This window comes from Hippocampus guttulatus, chromosome 12 (assembly GCF_054856545.1).
Source record: "Hippocampus guttulatus isolate MCC_2025c chromosome 12, RoL_Hgut_1.0, whole genome shotgun sequence".
NCBI lineage: Eukaryota > Metazoa > Chordata > Actinopteri > Syngnathiformes > Syngnathidae > Hippocampus > Hippocampus guttulatus.
Genome location: NC_141272.1, coordinates 4,738,028 through 4,764,789, shown reverse-complemented (window position 1 = coordinate 4,764,789; position 26,762 = coordinate 4,738,028). Strand labels below are relative to the sequence as shown.

The following is a 26,762-nucleotide window of genomic DNA, read 5'->3' as shown; positions in this document are numbered from 1 at the left end:
CAAAATCCACACAGGAGATCTTTCACCGAGATTTAAATCTGAAGCCTCATAAATGTGAGGCACACGTGCTAACTACTGAACCACAGCGCTGTCAGCAACTTTATCGACACCAAAATTCCAGTAGAGTGAAAACGATGCATCCAAATGTCCCTAAAATCATGATTTTTTTTTTCATCTAGGTTTGTTGTTTTGGTATTATACAGCGGTTAATTTATTTTTACACCGGACGACAATACCACTGTCCTCAATTACAGCAGATCATGTCCTCTTCTCTTTTAAGTAAACAGAGAGACTTCATTTATGAAATGCAGGACACAAATGAGGTACGCTACTAAGTGACAGAAATCATGACACGTTCAAGTTGAAAAATGTCAATCTTTATACAGACACGGACAGATATATTTAAGTCATATGCCTTTCCCGCCGTCTGCACCCACGTCGTGAAAAGCTTAGTGACACATCTCGGAGAAATGACCGCACAACTGTGTTCCATTTAGTTGTATTAAAGCGTGCTAAGCTCTGCTAATGCGCCGCAATACAAAGTTATTTTAGGTGCCGTTTGACACAAATGCTGCTTGTTCCAATCTAGTTATTTCATGAAGAAAATCAATCATGGACTGCATTGGCGCCTTCTCAGCTTTAATAAGCAGAGGAAAGCTGCGCACTGTGGAATGTTCCCATTCTTGTGGAGGAAATGAAGAAAAACAAAGGACATGCCCATGAGCTCCCTTCATGTGAGCCCTTTCAACTTCGGCGCGGATGCCACATTTCAGCAATAACACATTCATATCATGTTATTTTGCTTCAAAATCATCAAAGGGACCATGTGACCACTTGTCTGATCGCCTGTACTTCAAACCGAGGGTACGAAATCATTTGTTCAGAGTCAAGGCAAATGTCATTTTAAATGAGTGCTGGCGTGTCACTCTTAAGTTCATTGCTTCTGCTTCTGAAGGAATGTGTTGCGGTCCACTCGGTACACCTCTGAGATGACACTTAATACATGGCAAGGCATGCATATTTACTACTTGCTGTTCACATGTGACTTTTCGGTCAAAGAAAATCAGGGGGGCTGAACGTCTTGGACATTTCAGAGGGGAAAATGGTTTGAACCATCGTCATATGTCAGTTCAGTTGAGTGAACATCAAATGGTTGACTTTATATGAAGGCTTTGATTTGTCTTTGACTTTTTGTTCCTTTTTTGCATCATTCATTCCAAATAACGGACCAGATGGGGCGAATTAACAAGGATGTTAATCGACTGTTTTTGGGTTGTCTTTTTTTTTTTTTAATTGATTGCACATTTAAAAAAAAAAATGCTTCAACCTATACAGCCCTAATAAGGAAGCATTACAAAACGTAGTACTGTATTCTTCTCATTATGATGCATCCATCCAATTTCTAATCCTCTTATCCTCACGAGTGTGGCGGGCGGGCTGGAGCCTATCCCAGCTGTCTTTGGGCAGTAGGCGGGGTAAACCCTGAACTGGTTGCCAGCCAATCGCAGACTTATTATTCTTAGTATTATTATTGTTGTTATTATCACTTACACCTGTTGTAGCATAAATAAATAGCATTTTTTTTCCTGCAAAATCCAAACAAATCATAGGTGGACCAACATCCCGGTTCCATTGCAATTTGACATCACTACTGCCTGGGAAGGCGAATGTCACTTCTCCGCTATGTTTCTACGGTAAAACCCAACACGCATATAGTAGACACACATACATATATGTAGTGGCATGCATATGTAAAGTAGGACTCCCAGAGTGTACCCTTTGGCATGTGTGACAAAGTCATTGAAAAGGAAGACAAGGGCTCTGTCTACTTTAGGTGATCTGTCATGCACACACTCCAGGCTACAGTCAGAGTATCGCCAGGCACACCATCATCAGAGTGTCTCGCGCGCATGTGTGTGTGTGTGTGTGTATTGGTCAGTGTGCCCGCAGTGTCTCCGAAACCAAAGTAATCAACATGAGGGAGAGTGAGTGAACCTGGCATTGTGTTAGAAGGCCATTTGGGATCTCTTCCTGCTCCTCCTAGTTTTCATCTTCTTGCACCCCTGAAGTGCACAGTTAATCCTTAAACTCTACCCCCACGTAAAGAGAGGGACATCACGCAAAACTGCCCGGATGCATCACACTCGTTCACACGCACACATGCGCTGCCAGCTGCTTGCTGCAAACAGAGTTGAGAAAGAGAGCAGCGCAGCAGGGGGCTAAGCTATGATGTGGGGGCAGCAGCAGGTCAAATATCTGTCTGCTTATTTTCAATTGGTCTGCAGGAACAAACAACATGTCCATGGTAATCTTTGGATGACGACATAGGGACAAAAAAAGGACTTGTGAGGAGCTGCGTGAGTGCCTTGTGCAAATGATTATTGGAATGCTTGCGAGTCATTTTAACACTCAGGACTCGAATTACCGACTATTGGAGAAATCATACATGCGCAAACATTGAATCGATTGTTCGTATTACTCTGCACGTGGTAATGGATACCTCCCACTTTGCAGATCAGTCGCTATTGTAATACCGTACGTAATGCTGCACTCAGGAAAATTGAAAAGCAGGATACACACCACTTGGCGCTCAAAAGGTCAGACCTTGAAGTGAAATTAAATTTCAAAAATGGCTGACGACATCAATAAAGTGTCGCCTATAGCTAAAGAGATGGGAAGTAAGATCCTTCAGTGACCAGTAATCTGGAGCGGAAAGTGAGGCAGAGCCTCACTAGCACCGTCTGCTGGACGTTCGAGCAAAGAAAAAGGAAATAAAAACTTAATAAATTGTTATCTTAACCCAAAAGCCAAACAACTGAAGGTGAGGTCAAAATGTCAGTAGATTAAACATTTTTTAATAGACTCTTCATACCAACAAACAGATCAATAAGACATGCTGTAATTTGCCTCCTTCTTGCGCTTGGGCTTGGTGAAGGTAATTAAAGTCAAATACTAAGTGTAATAAAGCTGATACTTTTTCTTTGTCACTCGGTACTGTGATGAGAGATTTCACCCTGCGTGCTGTTTCTTCTTGATAAGAACTTCTAGTTAGTGGAACGTGAGTAGGAAGAAGTACCGAGGCACACTTCTCCGTTAATACATAAAAAGAGAAGTGGAGTTTACTGAATGTTGGGAAAGAAGAAGAGAGGGAAGAAACTGATACGTGACTTGCTGCTGAATTCAACTCTCATGCAAGCATCGGGTTTATTTTCTGCTCTCAAAGCATTTCTTCTGACCAAGTAAAAATAATGGAGAAGCAGTTGCAAACGTGTTGATCTGAGCCAGTGAGGAAACCAGGTCTGGACATGTGCCGCCTGATAGCCGAAGGAGCAAAGAACAGCCGAAGGAGCAAAGACTTCTCAAGTTTCCAAAAACACCTGTATATTCTCAACAAAATAACAGTTCCGCAGCTTCGCAACACACTAGTTATGAGTAAAGCTGTCAGGTACATCCGAGTGAGTCCATGACAAAAAAAAAAGTTTTCTCCTCAAGTTTAAGGAAAAGCTGACACAGTAGGTTAAAGAGATGTCATCTTGTGGCGTGATACCACACTATAATAATGGACTGTTACACAGTGTACATCCAAAGATGCTTATGTTGCAGGAACAAAAGTTGATGGAGTAGGAAAATATGCATTAGTCATGATGAGGTAACATTTCTACCAAGAAGTGAACCATCTGCTGTGTCATGTTAACACATCACCGTGCTATGTTAATGTTTCAATTCTTTGATTGTTTGAACCCTAAAAAAAAAACTTTATGTACAGCACTTTTATGAAATTTGTGGCTGTTTTTACAGTGCTCTATGAATAAAGTTGAGTTGTTGACATTTGAGAAATTTAAGATTTTTACTTAAGTAATATTCTACAAGGTGAATTTAACTTCTACCAAAGTTATTTTACACTTTTTTTTACTCAAGTATCGTTTTCAGGCACTTTGCAAGATTTTTTTGTACCATAGCATTCTTCCTTTGACATCAACTGCTCATTTGCAATAATCACATTACCTGTAGAGGGCGATGTTGAAATGGAAGGAGGCATTTCGTTGCTGAGCGAACAATACGAAGAAGAAAGCAAGCGTTGTACTTCCGGATTAATGCTGACGCGTCCCTCTTAGAGTTCTCCTAGCGACGTGTCAGTCCTCTTCTGTCGTTAGCCGAGCAGTCAACCAGGACTCTCAGTCACTTCTCGCAGTTATGGCGCCTAAAGTCACCAACAAACAGCAGTCAGAGGAAGACCTTCTCCTCCAGGACTTCAGCAGAAACCTATCGACAAAGTCCACCGCGCTATTCTACGCCAATGCTCTCATTGTTTCTGCCATCCCTATCTGTGAGTACCTCGCTGCGGTTAATTGCTTTCTGCAACTCTGCCACGCTGTCAAGCGTCACGGAGGAACGAAAAGACGTCGGATACGGTGCCTAAACTACAAGAAATAAGATTAGTAATCAGCCACAAGAGAGATAAAGCGTTTTTGGCTAATGTTAGCATAGCTGTGCTGCTACAGGGGAGGCTATTAAGTTAAGAAAACATTTATTTGTCCCACAATGGATACATTCCCATTTTCCAAACGTAACGAAGCTCACTGTAACCTGTGGGACGTATCATTTGGTTCCCGTTTGTCTCTAGGGCTGTTCTGGAGGATTTGGCATATGGATCTGGTCCAGTCTGCGTTCCTGTACACTGTGATGACTCTAGCCAGCACCTACCTGGTGGCTTTTGCATACAAGAATGTCAAGTTTGTTCTCAAGCACAAGTAAGATGGGCTGACGGAACGGATATGTCGCTGATATTCTATTCAACCGCAGTATTGACTAAATATCCAGTTCTTACTATGTGAACATGATGCAAAAATGCCATAATTGCTGTCAGTTGCTCACGTGGGGACACCCTATACAGTGAATTGGCTGAAACCCAGTTTAGGACTGTTAGTTTGTTTTGGACAGCCTTCACTGATATTGAAACGGAAATAGTTTCAAACTCCCCTGCTCCTCTTTTCTACAGCTGATGTTTTATAATTCCCCTATGGTACTCAAGTCAATCACTCACCAATTCTTGTCACCCCCCCCCCCCCCCAATTCCTTCCAGAGTTGCTCAGAAACGCGAGGATGCTGTTTCCAAGGAGGTGACCAGGAAGCTGTCCGAGGCCGACAATCGCAAGATGTCCCGCAAGGAGAAGGACGAGAGGTGAAAAGTTGACGACGAAAGGGCAACTGCTGATGACTTCAAATATATATATTTTTTAATATACAGTAAAGCACACAGCAGAGTATATTGTCCTTTTCTCACATTACTTAAGCTGCTTTTTTTCTGTTGCCTCAGGATCCTGTGGAAGAAGAATGAGGTTGCTGACTACGAGGCTACCACATTCTCCATCTTCTACAACAACACCCTCTTCCTGGTGCTTGTCATCATCGCTTCCTTCTTCCTGCTCAAGAACTTCAACCCTGCCGTGTATCCTTTCTTATCACCCTGCATATATGGTTCCAGAAAATCTTTCATTTGCAACAAACAATAAGGGAAGCTTTGGCCTTAACACACCTTCCCCCCAGCAACTACATCTTGTCAATTGGCGCATCCTCCGGACTCATTGCTCTGCTGTCCACCGGATCGAAGTAGATGATGATGATGATGGTGCTAATCAGGGGAAGAAGGGTGGGATATTTGGGTTGAGTACTTTTCACTAAAGTTGGGAATGAGGAACAATATCACATTTCAACTTCATGAAATTCATGATCAAAAATCTGGAGGCTCTTGCTCTAGGTGTATCTTTTTTGTAACAATAAAAAAATAACCCAATATAATTGCTCATTGTGTGTTTTAATTGATAGTAAATCCTCAACTATTCTCCAAGTACAAAAAAATGACAAGACTATTTTGTTTCCATTGGCAAGGCCTTTATTCTGGATTTTATTTACAATAAATGTTCTGCAGGGACATGTTGCAACTAAAAACAAGTTCCATCCATCTCAACAATAATGGAAATTTGTAATGCAGACTTAAATGAAATCAAACTGTTTACTGATACTAGAACCTTGAAGTCCATTCGGCTACTAACTTCTAACTTGTCCCCCGAACACATGTAACAATGAAATGAAACTCATCCTCCTGTGGGGGTGGGGGGCTCTCATCAAGGCACATCATTGAGTGGCAAAACTTTAACACAAAGTCTTCTCTCCACACACCGAGGACACATTGCCGTTCACGAGTGACATGACTGCACATGACCCATTTTATGAATTGATGATCTTTAAATGCCTGGTTGCAAGATTGTTGCATTTTGCTCAAAAGTAATATGCAGTAATGTGCAAATTGTTTTGTGGACAGGGGTTGGGGGGTCCGCTGACTGCTGTTTGAGGACCACTAGCATAAGAAACAATATGTTAGGTTTATGTGGCGATTTTATTTTCCACAACCACCAGTACATAGGTGATGATGATTCAGTCAGTTGGAACTTAATGAATCATTTCTTCTGACACTGTGACAAATGAAACGACCCACTGAGCTTTTTTATTGTTGAAAAAAATATGTCCTTCAGAATGCACTTTGAAAATGAGTGACTCAACAATGCAACTTAAAAATATCTCTACACCTGTACATCATATTAACCAATAACCATATACAGTAGTGTACACTTTTGAAATGCATGAGGCTTCTGGATGTTTGCGGATATGTTACTAGGCATACTCTAGAAGTCACAAAATGTACATTAGTATAAGCTTGTTCAACTATACTGGAGTACTCTGGAAGGAAAATCTTGACAGTAGATGATGCGAAAATGCTTGTGCTGTTAGCCATTTGAAATGCATTAGAATGATGACACGCCGTGTTTGCTTCATTCACTCAGCAATGCAGGGTTCGATGATAGGCAGAAACTAAAATGAGGAAAATCTATGAAAATAAATGCACCAGGTAGGAAGGAGGAGCACTTTTCCTTTCCTGTCATTCAGTTCCTCCAGTGACCACATGGGAGCGACATCTTTCCATCTGGCCAACGGAACCCCGACATTCTTTCAGGCGACTTTTTTTCCCCCCCTTCTCATTTTTTAAGCAGTAGTCCACTTGTTTTAATGATGTTTCGTTGAACCGAAGCAGGAGAGAAAACATGCATCTATTTATTTATTATGCTTTGATTAAGCCTACGTAGCCATTTTATAAAGGCCTATTGACTGCACTCCATCAAGCTACCCGATAGGTAGATATGAAGGATGTTTATATATTGATTTATGGGGGGGGGGGGGGGGGTTAAAGAATCATATTTGTTGTTGGTTGGAGGGATTGAGTCATTTGGGAGCATACAAGTGGGTAGTGTACCACTCAAATGAAAGCCATTTCACACTGCCCTTTAAGCAGGGGTCCCCAACCTTTTTTGCCCCACGGACCGGTTTATGTCAGACAATATTTTCAGGGACCAGCATTTAAGGTGTGGCGAAAATAATACAACAAAATAATATGGTATGAGGTGCATGAAAACTGTGGAGTTTTCAAAATATATTAACAATAAACACAAGGATCGTATAATCTGGCCGCAACACTCTGATCGCGAAGGTAATGTTTAATGCCTTCAAAATACGATACAATGCAAATTCAAAGTGCATGAAAATGACGACTCACCACAGCCCCGAGCTTGATTTTCTGCAACCAGACGGTCCCATCTCGTGGTAATAGGAGACTGACACTTCAGGTGTGTGTTTAGTCTACTTCGTAATTTTGTTTTAGTCAACGTTGCTGCAGAAAACCCCCCGCCTCATACAGGTAGCATGTCGGAAATAGCAACAGTGCCATTGTGGCGATCTCAGAATATTCAGACATAACTTTAATCCAGTTGTCTCGAACGTCTTTTTAAAGCCACCGTCATTTGCGATTTCCAGCAGTCGTTTTTTTAAGCGTAATCGGTCACGTGACGCGGAAGCGTGGTTTGACGCGTGTCAAGCGTGACACAGACGGATGTAGCGGAGAATCCGGTAATTTTTCAAAATAAAACATCTTTCGTATTCCGAAATAAATAAAACGGAATTAAGGCAAGTTCTTTCTGTGCGGCCCGGTACCAAATGCCCTGCGGACCGATACCGGTCCGTGGACCGGCGGTTGGGGACCGCTGCCTTATAGGACAGAAAAAGTCACTCCTCCACAAAAGTCCCTTTTCTGCAAAAGACAGAACGTCTGCACAAAGGTGTCCCATGAATATTCCATGTTGAAGGTTGCATCAGAGCCGCAAGGGTGTGAAGCTTTAAACTCAATATTGACTTTTACCGCCCTGCTGTGTTGAAAGCAATTTGTTGCCGTTCAAAAAGATGGATATACGCTGAATATGTGCCACCAGAAACTGAATCTGAATAATTTATATTTGAATTTCAATCATTAAACTTGAAGAAGTGCATTGAAAAATGTCATCTTTATTTTTGTGAGTGGATGCCGTGATACTGTGAATGCAAGGACAATCCTTTCAATATCCTGCTTTGCTGGGTTCTGTGTGAAAGGCAAACACTGATAAATGCATGATCTTCTCTTCTGGCTTGGATGCTCCTCTTTTGTGGCATCTGTGTGTGAAAGAGGCTTATCTTGCTCCCCTACTGTACTTAAAAGTTGCTCTCAAAGCAAGGCACTTTTTCTTGAAACGCCCCTGATGTGCCACTCGTCATGTAGAAGTCGCTTGAGAGCAGAGGTGGGTAAAGTACCGGTATGTAGGACACAGGCTAAAAGCTGTACAACCCACACCTTCTATCAATCCAGCGCACTGAGCATTGACAGCACATGTTCAAGAGTCCATATTTGTTGCATTATTTTAGCTGTCACCCCGTGAAAAGTGTTTCATTAAAATATATTAAGTAAGTATTGAAATTCCATCCATCCATCCATCCATTTTCCGAACCGCTTAATCCTCACTAGGGTCGCGGGGGGTGCTGGAGCCTATCCCAGCTGTCTTCGGGCAGTAGGCGGGGGACACCCTGAATCGGTTGCCAGCCAATCGCAGGTATTGAAATTCATTTCATTTAAATCAATAAATTTTATGGTCAATAAAATAACACATGAATGTAAAAAATACCTCCATAAAGGCTTATATTTTTATGATTTCGTGGAGGACGCAATAGTTAGTTCATTGATAATAATTAAATGAATTATGTTGCAACTTTTGGCTTTTCTGTGAGTGGTCGCCACCGTGAGACACTCGCATGATTTGTTTGGCACAATTTTTACGTCAGATTTCCTGACACAACCCAGATAATATTTATGCTGGCTTGGGACTGGCACTGCCTGGGAATCACCATCCAAACAAACTGCAGAACCTCAAATTTAGAAATGACAATTAATTCTTCTCTTTACTGATCTTCTTATCTTACTTTACCTAACTTTACATTCGCGTTGTAACTTTTTGCTTTCCTCATCCAGGAACGATGTGTTCCATTTGCACACCCGCCACACACCGAGCGTGTGTATCTCCATTTTTTATATATTTAAATACAACAACAATTTAGAGTGTTCTATTAACCTGCCTGTTTTGTTTTCTGAATGTGGGAGGAAACCAGAGTAGCCGGACAAAACCCAGGCAGGCATGGGGAGAACATGCAAACTCCACAAAGGAAAGCCGGTGCCGGAATCGAACCCATATAATATAGCTGCAGCCGCCAAAGCAATCTGTTTCTTCCCTTATAAACGCATCGTGTTATTCATAGTTCCGTGAAATATAAGACAGTACCGGATAAAGGTATAGCCTAAAAACCTCGTATCCCAGGAAGAAGACAGAGAGTGGCAAGGTCAATCGCCAGGTGTACGGCTGTGAGTCACAGACTGTAATTTGCTCCCAGATGTCCAGATCTGTCACAAACGGCAGCGTTGCTTGGTTTACGGCAGGCCTAAAAAAAAAAATCAAATGTGGCCCTTCAGCACAAAGGTTTACCCACCCCGACTCCAGACATACTGTACTTAACAGGCTGCACCATGTTTCCAGACGGATACTAAACAGGGCCACGCTGACTAAGCTAAACTAGAAGCGTCAAGGAGAGGCTTATCAAGTTGGCGCCCGATGTTAGCCTTGTGGAACCGAGCAGGGCAGCTCAGACAGTCCAGGTCATGCAATGCGGGGTTTGTTCCAGTCTGAAGCAGGCCACAGCAGGTCCATGGTAGGCGGTATGACAAGTCTGTCGCAGCCTTGACCACTTGGGATGGGGGGGGGGGGGGGGGGGGGGTCCTACCAGTAAGGTCTATGAGCGGTAGTCCTTCTTACTGTACGGCCTGTTGCCCAGAATGTGGTCGATTTCAGACACCACATGAGACGTCATCTTGGGAAGAACCTGGATGTGAGATACATAATAATTGATACCGGGAGGAGGAGAGAATTCTACAGAAATAAAGTTGGATTCAGGAGAGGGTACGTCACACCTCTTGCCCCAAATAATCGGTGATCGGCTCGAGCTCACCCACAATCCGAATGAGGACAAGCACTAAGCAATGCGTGCGTGTGTCCATGTTCTCACCTGGATGGCCCCAAGGTTCTCTGTGAGCTGCTCGGGGTTGGATGTCCCCAACAGGACTGAACTCACACCTTCATTCCTTAAACACCACGCTGCATAGAGAGGACGCGGTAGAGGCGTGAGCCGTTGCGCCACGCATGGTTGCTTTGCTAGTAGGTGGCGCGCTTATACTTTTAATTGTCTTGACGAGTGGTGAAGTGGACAAGTGGCCTTTGGAATTACCTCTGCCAATGCTCTGTTTGTTTGTTTCTTTAATCATGTGTGTGCAACTGCCTGTTTGAGATTGTCTTTTCTTGAGAAAGTAAGGTACAGTATTGATTTTGTTGGTGACAAATTATGAGTAGGGCAGTATAGACGGCAAACATGAGTGCAGCAGACCGGCTGGAGTCTGACTCACCCACAGCCAGTTGAGGTAGCGTGCAGCCCAGCTTCTCCGCAATGTGGTTGAGGTCTTTCAGCTTACCTTGCTGCTTTCGTCCATCTTCGCTCACGATTTTTTCTCGAAGCCATTGATACGACTGGAAGAGCGAGAAAGTGGGGAAGTCAAAAGTTAAAGACAGAACTGGATTTAAAAAAAAAAAAAACTCACGAGACATTTTCATGAACATTTCATTCATCTTTTTGAAATAATTTAAAATAAAAAGAAACTTACCTTTACCTTTTCTTGCGGTTGTATTTTAAATTATTATTATTTCATCTCACTTAACATTTCATCAGTTTTTCAACTGACCTTCTGATTCGTGGGCCCTGTTTAAAATTTCTTATTTGAAAAGGGCAGCATACCACGGATTTTAAGTTTTCAATTTACCGAACATTTTGGAATGTGAGAGCAAGCTGAAGAAACTGGAGAAAAAGCCCGGCAAAGTCCAACGAGTGTGTGTACCTTCATGGAAGCCCTGGAAGATTCAGGAATGCCATTCTCATATTTCCCTGTGATGATGCCGCACGCCAGCGGTGACCAAGTCATCGCTCCAACCCCTGCACCCAAGGAGAAGACAAACGGGACTATGTATGTTAACAGAAAAAGAACTGTAGAAAGTCAAAAATATGACAGGATGACAGCAAAGACTCCTTTCCTATCTTGTGATAAAGCTCGGGCAGTTGCACTTCCACTTTCTCCCTCTGGAAGAGATGGTACTCCGCCTGCTCACACACTGGCGGGATCAAATTAAACTGTCTTGCCACCGAGTACGCCTCCTGCAAGAACAAAGACCGACCAAGAATTGGGAAGCCTGATATATGCGTTAGTCAGCTTCTTTGTCACGAAAAGAAAATAGGAGAGGAGAAAAGAACCAAAGGAGGACAGCCATTGATGGGACGGACTTCAAGAGGAGGGAGACGGATGAGAGAGGGCTAATCAAATGGTGGCAATCGGGTACTCATTCAAATGTTAATTCAAGTCAGTTAATCAATATTCCATCTAGTTCTTACTTCATCCATCCATCCATTTTCGGAACCGCTTTATCCTCACAAGGGTCGCGGGGAGTACTGGAGTACCTATCCCAGTTGTCTTCAGGCAGTCGGCGGGGGACACCCTGAACCGGTTGTCAGCCAATCACAGGGCACGCAAAGACGAACAACCATCCGCGCTCACACTCGCACCTAGGGACAATTTGGAGTGTTCAGGCAGCCTTCCATGCATGTTTTTTGGAATGCGGGAGGAAACCGGAGTACCCGGAGAAAACCCACGCTGGCACAGGGAGAACATGCAAGCACCACACAGGAAGGCAGAATCGGTCCCTACAACTCTGCACTGTGAAGCCGACACGCTAACCAGTCGACCACCGGAGCACCATTTATTTGAGCAGAATTAAGAATGAGTTCAATTTTGGTCAACAGTGGCTATTTTTTTTTTTTAATGTCATTCATTAGAAATTGTTCCCTTGCAAAGATGTAGAGTGAATCTTTCGGGGTGTTTTTCATGCTTACCATGATCTCCATCGCTGTCCACCGAGATGTTCCCCAGTACATTGCCATCCCTTGGTTGATCACATAAGTCATGGCCCGGACGATCTCTGTCAGACACATGCAAATTATCAGTAAGTTGCGGTGAGTGGGATAATATTTTGAAATCTGTTTTTGTGTGTGTGGGGGTGGGGGGGGGGTGTTTCTGTATTCATCAAGGATGGCTTCTAAACATACTCAAGAAAAAATATTGCTCTAGGAAGATTTTTTTTTCTTTGTTTAAAAAAAAAGGTTTCGCCGATAGCTTTTGAAATTTGAATTTGAAAGCTTTCAAAATATACATAAAATGTATCCAGTTTTTTAAATTTGGGGTGTATTTTTATGCTGTATGTGTATTATGTAAGGCATACATTACGGATTGGAGTTAAGTAAATAGCACACACAGTTGCACAGTTACATTTTTAAATGTACGCTAGTTTTCTCATTCACTATCCCAATCCACCACTAACTCACAATCTCATGTAGGGACGCTTACAGTATGATTTAGCCTACCGCAGCACTAATGATGCAATTAGTCTCAAACAGTGCTGACAGAACCAGGCAACAAAAACTCAGACTTGGGACTGTCATTAGGTCCAATCATCATCACCCCCGGATTCATTCCCCAATAATTATGCCGCAATCTCTCTCGCTGAGGGCATCCCACTTATTTTCTTGCTTCTAGGTGAAGCGATGTACTTTGTACTTTGTTGTACAAAGGTTAAGAACAAGGTAGGACAGAAGAAAAAAAAGACAAGGAGAACTTTTGAAAATGGACGGAAGGTTTGGTTATGCGAAAGAAAAAAAATAAAATCCCACTGTTTCATTTCTGTATAGAGGACAGGTGTCAAGGTCAAGGCCCGGGGGCCAGAATTGGCACGCCACATCGTTTTATGTGGCCCGCGAAAGCAAATCAAGCATGTCAAGTTCCATGATGCTTGCTAAAGTCTGAACCAAAATTTCAAATTGTCACATGTAATGAACAATAACAGTCATTATTCTTGACTTCTGATTTTAAAACTAGTCATCCATCAATTTGTTGTGCGCTGTGTATGTAATATGTGGAGGTGATGAAACATTGATATGGTTTCCCAAAATTCAAAATGGCCCTCCAAGGGAAACTGTAGCTACAATGTGGCCCGCGCCAAAAATGAGTTTGACACCCCTGATATAGAGATAAGAACTGTTGGACAAGTGTATGCCTCTCATGTTGCGTAAACATTCGTGGCAAAGTACTCAGTGCAGAAGGAACAAACATATGCCAGACAAGTGGGGCGTGTTCCCATCCTGGACGTGTTCATGATCTGATTGTGATTTCTCAGGTGCCTCGGACAGCTAATGCTTCACCTTCCATCGGGGTGTTGCTGTCAGGGCGGTTGGCAAAAACCACATCGACGTACTCCAACTGCATCCTCTGAAGCGAGCCCTTCAGACCTTTCAGACCATATACATGAACAAAAGCTTTTGACATCATTCATTATTAAGTTGTCGTCGTTTTAGCCATACCTTCAATAATGTGCTTTCGAGACAAGCCTCTCTCTGTCTCTGCTCTGGTGGCATTAAAAAAAAACAAACAAACAAACAAACAAATGATGCCCAAAGTTTTTATTTTCTTTGCCAGATTGTCAATGTGGCTATGGCAGTATAAGAAAACAGCATAAGTTGCTGTATATTAGACATAAGGAAAATATTTTTTTCGTATTTGAAATAAATGTTTAGGAATTAAAAAAAAAAAGAAAAAGGTACTCCAAACTCACTTTCCTCCCCAGTAAAGTTTGGTGGTGATGACCAAGCTGGATCTCCTACAAAATAACAAAACAGAAAATGAAAGGAACCTTCAAAGATGGTTGCTGTGTTGATTTTACAGTTGGTAGTAAATTATTTTCAGGATCGATTCTCTCTCTCTGCATCCTCATGATTACAGTCTTTAAATCGGACATTTTGCCGACTACAGCCGCTCTTTAAGTCCGGTTGCTTTGCCTTCCTTGTCCTCACGATTCTATTCACAGGCTGTTTGTTTGTTTATTTGTTTCTATTCGAGCCTTTTATGGAGGAAAAATGGACTGGGCTGATCGATAAAAGGACTGGAATGTCATTACCTCCAGCACTTCTTCTTGATAATGGTTCCAAGAATCACTTCAGCCCTGAAAGGTTGAACAAAAAAATGACAAGAATTATATTTTGATGTTAGTCATCGATGTCATTTTATGGGCACGGCACAAACAGAGATTGGTTTTAAATTTGCTTTTGGTTCAACTGTCGACAATAATGGTTATGCTAATCATCCATCCATTTTCCGAACCGCTTAATCCTCACTAGGGTCGCGGGGGATGCTGGAGCCTATCCCAGCTGTCTTCGGGCAGTAGGCGGGGGACACCCTGAATCGGGTGCCAGCCAATCGCAGGTTATGCTAATCAATCTTTTTGGAATTATTATTTCAGGGAGCAAACATTGGACATGAATGAATGTGAAGGACTCACTGAAATTAAAATAATTTGACATTGTGGGAATAAAGTCAGCATCCAATGAGAGTGATGTTAAATTAATCTGAGGACAACTTCATATTTTCTCAAAGCAAAGGCAAAATATTATAAGGGAAACACTGTCGACTGGAGCTTGTCAAGCCAGTGATAAATCAGATTCAGAATAAGTACCTCAACACAGATTGCGTTTTTTCGATGAAAGCAGCACAAAGTCCGAAGGCAAACTCTATTTAGGTTGACAATACACAGTAATATATGAGACTGTGAATTGGAGCGAGAGTGCGGGGAAACCGGACAACACCCACCTGCCGCCAGCATAGACTTCAGCCGTATCGAACAGATTGATCCCGCTTTCGTAGGCAATAGTCATCAGCTGCTCTGCAACCTGGCAACATGAGTCGAACCATGAGGACTACAAGCTCCATCTCACAATAAGTAATGCTAAGCAACATGCTTCAATGTCCGGAGCTTTTGTTATTGTAGTTGTTTAAAAAAAAAAAAAAGATGCATTAATGTCTCCAAATTGATCTTTACACTGAGTAAGAAATGCCCCCTTCACGTGTTAGACAAGCCTTTGTGTTTGCACATGTCCCCATGATGGATGACCGAAGGGCTCAAGCCTGATCGTGTACCTGCTGACCGAGTGCTTTGAAATAAACAAAGAAGCAAATGAGCTTTACTTAAAGAGCAACGGTAAAGACAATGGCCATTTATCACAATAAAAGCCGTCTCATTGCCAGCAGCTATTGTCTACCAAAGCTTGCGTTTATCTCCCCTCTTAAACGTAAGCAGACTGTCGATCAGTTGATGACAACAGAAACATTGAAGCAAAGAAGGGGGCTGCCTTAGCACATGATGTCACCAGTGACATTGAACTGAAGAATAACGGCCGGGAGGAAGGCGTGTGGACTCCATGGCACTGAGTGTGTGGGTGTGAATGTGTGCGCAGAGATGCGGCAACACTACAGGGCAACACGGGCGGTCACATGGGTCACCGCAGACCGGTTCAAATACATTCAGAACTTTCGAGGCGGGATGGGTGGTGGGGGTGGATGGGGAAGGGGCGGATGGGTAGTTTATGGAGAAAAGTGTCCATCAATATTGATCGTTCTCATTCAAAAAAAGCATTTTTTCCCCACTTCCATAAAAGCATGAACGATGAGAAGAAAATGGAGCCTACCTCATCTGTTATCTGACCCCCAAAAGTCACCCATGTACCTGGAGGGAAAACAACAAAAAAAAATGGCAATTGCCTTAAGACCTTAAAAACATTTTGTAACATGCGTCGGTTTGTGAGCTGTGACATATGGGAGTAAACTAACGAGGCTGTCATGTTCCCAAGAGAAACAATTTATCCTTTGATGAATGATTACTATGTGTGACTGCCTGTTTGCGCTTTATAATAGTGATGCATATGCGTGTGACCGCGGGCAGTTTGCAAAATGAGTTTGGCTACTGCTGCTGATTAGCAGGTAAACAAAGCTGAAGGTATGCAAAAGGTTAAGCCCACCGCAAGCAATCAAACAAAGCCCTCAGCAAATTCCCTCACGGAATTCTTCATGGAGCTCCGTTGTGCCAAAAGACTTCCCATTCAACATTTTTGCAGCAGCCTAAGAATTTACAGTGTCGCAAAACAGCCTGAAACAGCAATTTATTTCTGCTTCGAACCTTAAAACGCTGCATGGCTTTCGTGTACTCATTCAGGGGATTGCGAGGGCTGCTTGAAAGCAGATAAGGAAGCAAGCCTGCAACTTCCCGGACAGGTGATCAACCACTTTTTTATTTTTCCTCAAGACCTTACCTGCTTTTGCTTTTCAAGATAGCATAGCATAGATTCATTGCACAACTACTTTAACTATCGAGCAACCTGTTTTCATATTATACGCCTCCTGTCCATCTAGCTACTTCCAACGTGACCATGATGGTGCATAAAATCTACATTCATATCATCACTGGTCCGATTTGAAGAATTGTTGATATCAGTAACCATGGTGACTTCACATCGTGTCACCTACTGTATGCCCACAGCCATAATGTGATCATGGAGAGTTTTTCCAGTACGTACGTTTCTTATCTACATTTTGCACATACCTTTCAAAATGGGGGTTTCTGAACATCTCTCTGATGCGTGCGCATGTGTGTGTGTGTGTGTGTGTGTGTGTGTGTTCAGTCAACCGTTTAAGCTGCTTCCATTGCGGCAGAATTATATTCACTGCTGCGGATGTCCAGTTGCTGCTTTGTGTCTGAGTGGGAGGCTCAGTTTGTTATGAAAACGTTGCAGCCACTGCACATACGGGATCAACAGAGTTTTTGCGGTTTTTGATGGAAATGAAATCCCATTTCTTTTTCTAATGGCAACTGCGAGTGGAAAGTGCCGGTGGATGTAGGTAAGGTTGCTATGCAACAATTGTTAATCGGATAACTTTGTGAGAGTTGTTCGTGAAACAGAGAGAGGCATTTAAAGTGAAAAGGCAGGTATGTTGTTTTTCTACCAATAAATATTTTTTGCCACACAGTTAATCTGGGTCTGCATTGTTGGGATCAACACTCCACCTGGTTCGTGTCCGGACCGTGTCAATCACAGCAAAGACAAAGAGGAAAATAGCATGGTTCTACATTAGTGCGCATTTGGCTATGCAAATGTGTGGATAGTCTCCGTAATGATAGCAAATACTGCAAAGTCATCAGCACCGACTAACATACAACCTTTGGATCTATTTCCGGGTGTGTTGCACAGGCCCATCTACTGCACTGCCTCTTCGTTGTTTTTTTTTATGGACTTTTTCAGAACAGCACTTGCATCACCTTTGACTACTGTGATTTGTCATTCGGTTTTGTCTACTTTTTTACTGCTGCTTTCAGTGGGCGGAGAGAACAACATAAACAGTACAACCCAGGTTAAAAATAATGTTACACTTTTTTTTCCCCCCAACGCTGACAATGAAACTCAATAACTCGCCTCACCTCACTTGCACTCTGTTACTATAAACTCGTGATTATGAGCATACCTATGACTTTTGGAGCGTTTGATTTCGAAGGCTCCGCTCTAATCTCTGACTTTTATCACACTGTGTTGCGTGTGGTGAAAGCTTTACACACACAGATGCAGGGCTCCACATCTTCACGCATGCCGTATGCACAAAGACATCCAACGGGCATGCACTCGAGGGAGAGATGTCAGAGTGAAGGGGCAGCTCAACTGCGTTGCTCCCTAAAGCAGTTTGGGGGCGTTTAGTGCCTTGTTCAAGGGCACCTTGACAGTGCCCAGAAAACCGACTGGCTATCCTCCAAGCGACAAGTACCAATTTCTAATTTTATGATCAAGCACACACACACACACACACTCACACACACACACACACGCACACACGCACACACATCCATCCGGATTGATCCTGATCACCTCTTGCACTGTCCACATCGTATCCATCCAGACAGCTGGCATTCGGATGACCTTTTCTGCACTGCACAGCTCCATCAATTTGAAGCAGTCACCACGCTGTGATTGCGTAGATGATAGTGCGACAGATTTCTTGGTGGTAAACAAAGCAACATGGAAGCGAGTGTTCTTTCTTTTATCATGCTTTTTACCGTCCTCAAAATGGTCGAAAAGCGGCGGAGGATCAACTCTTTGCTACTACTGAGACAACGTAGACGACGTGAATTTTTGGCCGAAATTGAAAGGAGTCGTATAAGTTACAGAAGGAGGAGAAGAGCCTTTGTTGCCTTCATTGTGGCTATTGTTAACGCTGCTACGCATCACGTCCCGCCCTATGTCATCACGTAATTACCGGCCAGCTCCCGTGTCAGGCTTTCAAACTGCAAGCGATACGGAGCGGAGGCGATCGCAACCCGCCTCCCATTTTACTCGTGAAATTTGTTTAATGACTCGACACACAGTTCAATACTTTCTCACTGAGTGACACAAGAAGAAAGTGAAATTACATGCACTTACCGAGTCCTAGGCAAGACACCCGCAGTCCTGACTTTCCAAGGTTCCTGCAAAAAAACAGAAGAAAACGACTTAACTCGGCGCTTCATCAAAACACATGTGCCCTAACACTCTTTCAGTTGCGCCCGGTGCTGTTACGTTTTTGTGGGTCATCTTAGAGGTTCCATAATTATGGAGCCCACGTGAGCTTGAGAGGTGCGATGATGTTTGGAGGAATGACAGCAATGAAGCAAAAAGGACCGATGAGGAGATTTCCCGCTCGGTAGAGACATTGAGACAGTCATCAGCTCCCTCGTTTGTAATCTGTCTCAAAAGGCTCTTGCAAACACTTGGAAGCACACACCACCGCCACTTAGCGTGTACGCACACACCCGCACAGCGTGCAGCCGTCCTGGCCAATCAAATATTGATTGAAATTTTAAACCCCTGGAATCATTTTTCCCAAACAGATCTTAGCATTGCAAGCCTTCCGTGTCAATGAAGCTATTCATCGTCACCCAAGCACGTCTTCATTCGCTTGATGATCGACAGTAATAATGACTTTTTCGATATCAATGCCATGATGGCAACGTTGGCCTCTTGCTGCATGTGAAAAAGATTCTCTCCCTCCGTGGTTGTGTCATTGGCTTTGCTCCTCAGCTTCGGAGCAAAATAACGTCGCATGACAGCTCCACTTAACACTAACTGTAATCGATTGAGCCACTGAGCCGAGATGCACATGTGTATGTGTTTATATTAGATGTCGCATGAAAGATAATAACACTCTGGTCTGGGCTTATTTGGAATCAATCACAGACTGAGTAGTGTTTTATTGTTGGTTTAGTTTTAATCCAGAAATAAGGGATATTAAAAAAAAAAATTCTATTCTTAATTCCTCGATATCACAACACTAAAGTAATTGAAATCTTATGAGAAATGACGTTGATGTGTGGTGCATTGTGGATTAGTAAATGGATGGATGGATGGATGTTTGATAAGATGTGCCATAACACTTGGTTTTATGTGCCTATTTTCAGATCTCTAGATGTTCACTACTCTGTGTTTATAATGTGGATTTTTGTAGGAAAGAGAGTTAGCAGTTTCATCCGCTATGATTCCATAAAAATAAAAAAAAAACACTCCCGAAATATATATATTTTTTATGCTGACGTATGTACCTGGTGATGTTTGAGTGGAAAATTCTTCTGGAGAATTCGACGGGATTGCGACGGTGATAAGTATTATGTATTCTATATGATAGCGCTTGGATCCAGAGCAGTTCCCCTCCAGCTGCATGGCATCCAATTATCAAGACCCCTCAGATAACCTTCCGCTTCCTCCTTGCAGGGTCGTCGAATTGGCCCTGTAAACTCCTCCTTTAGCACCCGAGCGGCTCCGCAGCTCCTTACCCTCGTCTCTCCCCAGCTCTGGATTTCCTTTCGGCTCGGTGTCTCCCTATGGTTTCATTATCGCCTTTGCTCAGCTCGACGGCTGTTTCCGCTGAGCTCAGCGTAGCCTTGCTGAAATAAAATGTCCTTTTTTGACACACAAGGACACATAGCTCTCGGTGGTCCACTCTAGAGTTCACTAATCTGCTTCAAATATTACTTTTGTTCTGTCTTTGGATTCAGCATAAATCCAACGATGCTGAACTAGGACGCACTAGCCGATCTTTCCTGATTTTCTTTTCATGATTTTTGCCCCTCACGTATTCATTTGTACTAGCTTGCACTTCAACACATTTGTTTCCAATCAGACTCGAACTACAGCCGTGACCTATTGTCCAGTGTTTCCCAGTGTTTCAATAAAATGATAGTTGGAAACAATTGCCGGTGTGTGTGATTACATTCTAAGTTTAAGACGCAAACAAACAGACAGGACAAAAAGGCACAAATACGGTGACCGTATTCTATGATTTTTAGTTTATTTTGTCGTTTGGAACACTGTTCTATTCGTCCTAAAAAAAAATGCTTTCTTTATCTGACCATAGCCTTGGCTTTTAAAGATGTAACCCCATATGCACATGACATGCAACACCTTTAAAGAAATGCATTTACATTGAACCCTCTCTGTTGATAATTTGCTCAGCAGCAACTCTGAGACCCGCCTAGCGGAATTAGAGTCCTTAAAACTCTTCTTGAAGAGTATTATTGTCCAACACGTGAAAGATCTCAAAACGAAAATACCCACAAAACAAAGAAGCCTTTTAAAAGATGCATGTTGGTGATGTGTTTGTGTTTCGGTTCCCAGGATATGTTCGAGAAAAAGGGACTGGCTGTGTTTGTGTAACCATATGAAGGCCATGTAATTGACTTTCTGTCTCCATGGAGATGAGAATGACAGAAAAAGCTGCTAGTGAGAAGCTTTCTGTTCAGTGGGTTTTTCTCTCAAACGTGTGTTTGTGTGTCTGAGCGGAGGTTTTGCGGTGGTGATTTATACGCTGTGGATTTGAGGTTTTAGTCTGTAAAAATGTGGTGCCGAAAATTAAAGATGACCTGGTGGGAATGTGTTATATTGATTTTGGATGGGTTAGGTGATCATGTCATCTTTTAGAAGCTGCTTTTGTGTGGGAACATTAACACACACACACGCGCACACGCACGCGCACACGCACACGCACACATCCCACAGCCTAAATGAAAAGGAAATTGACAACTACAGTATGTGTGGCGTTCGAGTCAGTGAGTGGAACGAGATAAGAGGAAGTGATTGAGAGCCGGGATGAGATACATGGGCAGCTATTCAATCACACCGCGTGCCAGGGGACTCCCTCAGCTAATTGTCCGACTCCACCAAGACTGATCTGCTTCCTCGCCACTTTCTTCCCAACCCGCTTCGCGCCAAGACCAAAGTAAATCTTCAAGGAGAAGTTCGACCTACACACCCGCTTTCATGCATTGCTTTTGACATTGAGATTCTTTTTTGGTTTTGTTTAACTCAATGAATTCATCTGAGTTCAGTGAATAGACCCCCCCCCCCCGTCCCCCCACGGAGGTAATACATATCTCATGCTCATGAACAAAACTTTTTAGTGTGGTTGCTTGCTGGGTTTATCACAGAGACACAACATTGGATGCTAATCTGTATGCTGTTTTTTTCTGTGTCCCCGGAATTGAACCCGGTACCTCTGCACTGTGAGGCCGAGGCGCTAACCACTGGAACACCGGGCCGCCCACTATAGACTTACTGTTGACATAGTAAGGAATTCTATTTCAACTATTTTTAAATACCCGACATCTGATCTGCTCGAGCATTTTTCTATCTCTCCGTCTGCTTGCCACAGTTTTTCTCTGCCTCCAATAATTTTCCCGAGGACAAAACATGTGATTAAGAGGGCGTACCGGTATACATCTATCTGCTTGACAACATACTCTCACACGTTGCTAATTGTAGCTTTATTGAAGAACTCCCTTCCGACTTCAAGCCCCGCTTAGCCTGCCTGCAATTACAACTCCTTCCTGGCTTCATCCTTTCTCCTGCCTTGATCTTTGGCCCCACAACAATGAGACAATGTGGGTTGACAGACTTTTGGGATAAAAGATCAGCAAAGGTGTAGAAAGACAAAGGAGATAAAGCAGTCGCCAGAGATCACGATTATTTATTTATGGTGCGATGAAAACAGGTCTTCATTAAGTTGTGAGCACATTTTTAAAGTGCTTGCATGGCCTCATTAAGGCCTTATTCAAGTTAATTCTTTGACAATCTAATGAGCACATTAGATCAACACCTGCAAGGCACCCAAGGGAGGAAGTATTTTCACTATGTTCACTTTTGGACTGTTCTGAACCCAAACACGGTGAGATTCTCCGATCTGGTGATAGACTTTATACATTTAAACGACGGCCTGTTTTATCCAATGTATTTTTCCTCTTGGCTTCTCAGATGATTGTACTCTAAGTAATGGATCTCATTAGATTGCGCAGCTGTACCTAACGCCGTGGCTGACGAGTGCGCAGAAGTTCAAACGGTCATATCTAAAAGGCTGCAGTGGTACGATCCTATTAGAACGGCGACTGCAGTGAGCTCACGGCTGAGCGAGCTGGTATGCGATGTAGTGAATAATGCAGTGGTGAAGCTTAGCGTGGTCAGAGTCTATATGAACTCATTAGCAGTTTGCATTCACTGCATGCAGCGGACCTCATTTTGATTATGTCATCCAAAGTAAAACGTTGGTTGGATTTTTTTTTTTTTTAAGGGCTCCTGGTGAGAGGTCAAGACTAATTGTACATGAGATGGACAAAAATATTGGGAGCTCGGCATACTGTGCGTGCTGTTTGTGTTCACTATAAGGGGAATTGAAAGATAGATGGGAATATGGGGTTCGACTCCCTTTTGCAGATACTGTATAAGGTTCCACTTTTCTGTGAAGGCTTGGGAATCCGTGTCTGCTTTGCAATTGTTCAAAATGTTCTCTTCAGAATTAAGTCTCAGGGTCCACTCTGGGATTTAGCCTCAGCAGCCAGTGAACGATGATTTAGTCATTAATTGATACTATAGGAGGTGTAGCCTAAAATATTTTTTCCTGAAAGCACTTTTTTTTTCTCCTCGGACCAGATGAAACCAATGAAAGAATAATAGAAATAAAAGGTCAGCGTGTTTATCACTAAGGGGTCTTTTGCGGTGCCACCAAGAATGTATTCGTTTTTGTTTTGATCACTGTGGCGTGTCCGCTAAATGTCAAATGCTAGCCACATTATTGTGAATCCCAATACTTTAGTACAAGCGAGCTCGCTGCTACAAAAGCTAAAAATATATAAAATAGCGTGGCTTGCTTCTTGCCTGATATGCATTTGAATATGCATCGAGCAGTCCGATAAATTAGGCCAAACACGTGTGGCAAAGTACAGGCACGAACGAGTATGTTTACTCTTTGCATATGGTTATTATGTATAGTCGGTAAAAAAAATTACCAATATAAGCATGGCTAATTATTTCCTTCTCGAATACCGTTTCATCACTATGTATTCATGTACTAGCAGAAAACAAATTCATAAATAGCAATAATGAATATGTTAAAAAAAAATAGACTTTCCTAAGAGAACTTTTGTTCTGAAATGACAACAACTTGCGAAGTCCACCAGCGAGTGTACTCGATTTAGCCTTACTTGCAGAAGATGTCTTTCGGCCAATATAAAGGCAATAAAAATAAAAAATAAAAATCCAATAAAAACATTATTTGGATTAGTTGGTAGTTAGCTGACATGGCTCAGGTTTCCGACAGGGCGCTTGAAAAACCACCGAAGTGAAACCTGGATCAGCTTTAATTTCTATTGTAACATGTCAGGATTTGATGCCCCGCAGCATTTGGATTCAATGGCGGTTCCATTCTGATTGAAATGCAATGAAATATTTTTATCTGGCTATGGACCAAAATGTAATGGCCTTTTAAGTACAACTACTTTCTCTGCTTTGTGGAAATCACAGATTTTTTGGGATAATTTTGCTCATGAAGGAATCAACAAACCATGCAAAATGACAGCTTTTATGCTTGGTGGAAGAAGAAAGAAAAAAAAGAAAGAAAGAAGGAAAGAAAGAGATGTCAGCATCTTAGAGTGACCGTGTGTGCACATTTGTGAATGTGTTTGTCTTCATTTTTAGACGATGAGAGCAATTTCCAACAGGGGCATGTTTCATTTCACTTGACTTGCACGTGCGCACATGTGCATGCGGTGGAGCTTAAATTCGCAGGTTTGTATCTCTTCATCTCAAACACCTAATTCCCTTTAATTCTGCATCACATCATCAGCAGATTGACAACCCCGCGAAGAATGATCAAGACAAGCAGAAGAAGGCGGACTGAAATAGATTCAAGGTTGGCATGCACGTTGTCTCCTTCCTTCAGGATTATATTTGCCAGAAGATCAAAGTGAACTCGCGTCACGTTACATACATTACGACACCACAAAAAACGCCACTCTCTGATGTCTCTCGTTTCTTTCCCACGTTGACGAGGATTAGAGCAGACATACTACACAAAGAAGTCCCGTGAAACCGCCGCACATCAGCATCATAGAGAACATGAATGGCATGAATGCGGTTTATCGAGGAAAGCATACGGTGCTTGTCGTTTCCAGAATACAGTGGTAGCTCTACTTAGGAAATTAATTGGTTCTGGAAGAAGTAGAAAAGTTTGTAAGTAGAAACGCGTTTTCCATGTAAATGCCCTAATTCGTTCCAAGCCCATGCCAAAGTCAGACAAAAATGTTTCCTAAAGCATAAAAATGCATCAAAATATGTAACAAATACATGTTACAATTAGATCATTGCATAATAAATGAGAGTTGTGCATCATGCAAAAAACAAAGAGTAAAGAATAAAAATGATGATTTTTGCTGCATCCTCGATGTTTTTTGCCCTCTTTAGTCCATGTTCTCTCTCAGAAGTGTTTTTTATCTGGCGTTATGTGAAAAACGGATCCAAGGACATTTGCTTTTGTTTGCTTTTAACTGTCCAAAGCAAACATCAGCATACTGAGCAATCGCCGGACTGGTGAACACTTTTTCTGGGTGATTCACAATTGCGTAAAACGATCGGAATGCCTCATGGTCCTTATAAACTAACACTCCCATTTTTCTGGTGTCTGTCATCTATTTAGCTCACCAAACCATTTTCATGTACCGGTAATATCTTCAGTACCGACTATTTGTTTCTTTGTGTGCAAAGAGGTGCTGTTCACATGTGTTCTAACGTGAATGATCGAAAAACAAGAGTCAAGGACATGATTTCCATGGCAACTAGAAGAGCGCGTTGGTTAGTTGTGAGGTAATGTGAAGCACGCATTAAGAAATGTGCCCCCCCCCCAACCACCCCACACACATACACACATTTTACCTTTTTTCAATATTACATTTCTTGCGACACCAATGTCGAAAACGTTCAGGAGGTTGCGTCATAAAACTTTTCGCTGCTGCCCAAATGCACCGCTAATGATATCAAGCACTAACTCATTTACATGCATCAGCAATGTGGCCTCTTTGATTACTATGCAGTGCAAATATCTCGGCAGAGGAAGTGTCATTAAGTGTCGACATCAAAATGAACACATGTACACATGGTGGGGTGAGAGGGACTGCGACAACTAATTTGACTGTATACAATTATATACGGACCTTAGGTGAATGCACTTCCAGATGCCTTTTGACGTTTTGTTTTATATCGGAGTCTACTTTTCGATATAATGCTGAAATTGAGAGCAATAAAGAACTGACAGGTGCCATGTAGCTACTGTGTGAAAAGACCAGTTTGATTCCGGCTCCAGCCTTCTTGTGTAGAGTTTGCATGTCCCCCCCCCCCCCCCCCCAATGCCTGCGTGGGTTTTCTGCGGGTACTCCGGTTTCCTCCCACATTCCAAAAATATGCATGGCAGGTTAAAGGAACACTCTCAATTGTGCCTAGGTGTGTTCGTCCACGTGTGCCCTGCGATTGGCTGCCAACCGGTTCAGGGTGTAGCCCGCCTACTGCCCGAAGACAGCTGCGATAGGCTCCAGCATGCCCAGTGGCCCTTGTGAGGCTCAGATCATGGATGGATGGATCTATACAGTGGTGCATTGAGATTGGTTTTATATCTGTTTTGTGACCACGCTCATAATATACCGATACGAATATCTCAAATCCTCAATACCACTTAAATACAATTGTTGTGCACCCCGGTAATATCATCCACCTGCTATACAGTTTACTCACTGGACTGAGAGGAAAGGGGCACTTATCCCACGTGAAGTCTTGCCAGCTGACTGCCCTTAAAAACAGGCTTTTGATCGTAGCAGAAAGTGGAGAACGACTCTGAAGATATATTATTCAACAGAAATCCTTGAAATAGCATTAAAATAGCAAAGGGGATGTTTGAACAACATGACCTACATGGCCCAGAGGTAAGTCACACAAAATCAAGCCGACAAACAACCAAAAATCTGTTACCCGACACCCAGCTGCATTTT

At 42.6% G+C, this 26,762-nt stretch overlaps 2 protein-coding genes across 3 annotated transcripts in view; one reads left to right on the top strand and one right to left on the bottom strand.

The window, feature by feature from the left end:
• Window positions 1-4,101: 4,101 nt before the first annotated feature.
• Window positions 4,102-5,799, top strand: ssr3 (signal sequence receptor, gamma). The gene is made up of 5 exons (XM_086125166.1): window positions 4,102-4,327; window positions 4,625-4,751; window positions 5,084-5,182; window positions 5,318-5,449; window positions 5,548-5,799. Exons 1-5 carry the CDS (start codon window positions 4,195-4,197, stop codon window positions 5,612-5,614), a joined length of 558 nt encoding a protein of 185 aa, XP_085981292.1. The 5' UTR covers window positions 4,102-4,194; the 3' UTR covers window positions 5,615-5,799.
• A 1,714-nt stretch (window positions 5,800-7,513) lies between these two features.
• Window positions 7,514-26,762, bottom strand: part of kcnab1a (potassium voltage-gated channel subfamily A regulatory beta subunit 1a) — a 32,042-nt gene continuing 12,793 nt past the window's right edge. For both annotated transcript variants that reach the window (XM_086125167.1, XM_086125168.1), the window contains exons 2-14: window positions 18,850-18,893; window positions 16,075-16,112; window positions 15,200-15,279; window positions 14,511-14,555; window positions 14,169-14,213; window positions 13,918-13,961; window positions 13,759-13,845; window positions 12,397-12,482; window positions 11,520-11,664; window positions 11,351-11,445; window positions 10,865-10,985; window positions 10,471-10,559; window positions 7,514-10,287 (exon numbers count right to left, since the gene is read on the bottom strand). In XM_086125167.1, coding sequence (XP_085981293.1) covers window positions 10,198-10,287; window positions 10,471-10,559; window positions 10,865-10,985; window positions 11,351-11,445; window positions 11,520-11,664; window positions 12,397-12,482; window positions 13,759-13,845; window positions 13,918-13,961; window positions 14,169-14,213; window positions 14,511-14,555; window positions 15,200-15,279; window positions 16,075-16,112; window positions 18,850-18,893 — 1,009 coding nt within the window. In that variant the 3' untranslated portion in view covers window positions 7,514-10,197. The remainder of the gene's footprint in view (window positions 10,288-10,470; window positions 10,560-10,864; window positions 10,986-11,350; window positions 11,446-11,519; window positions 11,665-12,396; window positions 12,483-13,758; window positions 13,846-13,917; window positions 13,962-14,168; window positions 14,214-14,510; window positions 14,556-15,199; window positions 15,280-16,074; window positions 16,113-18,849; window positions 18,894-26,762) is intronic.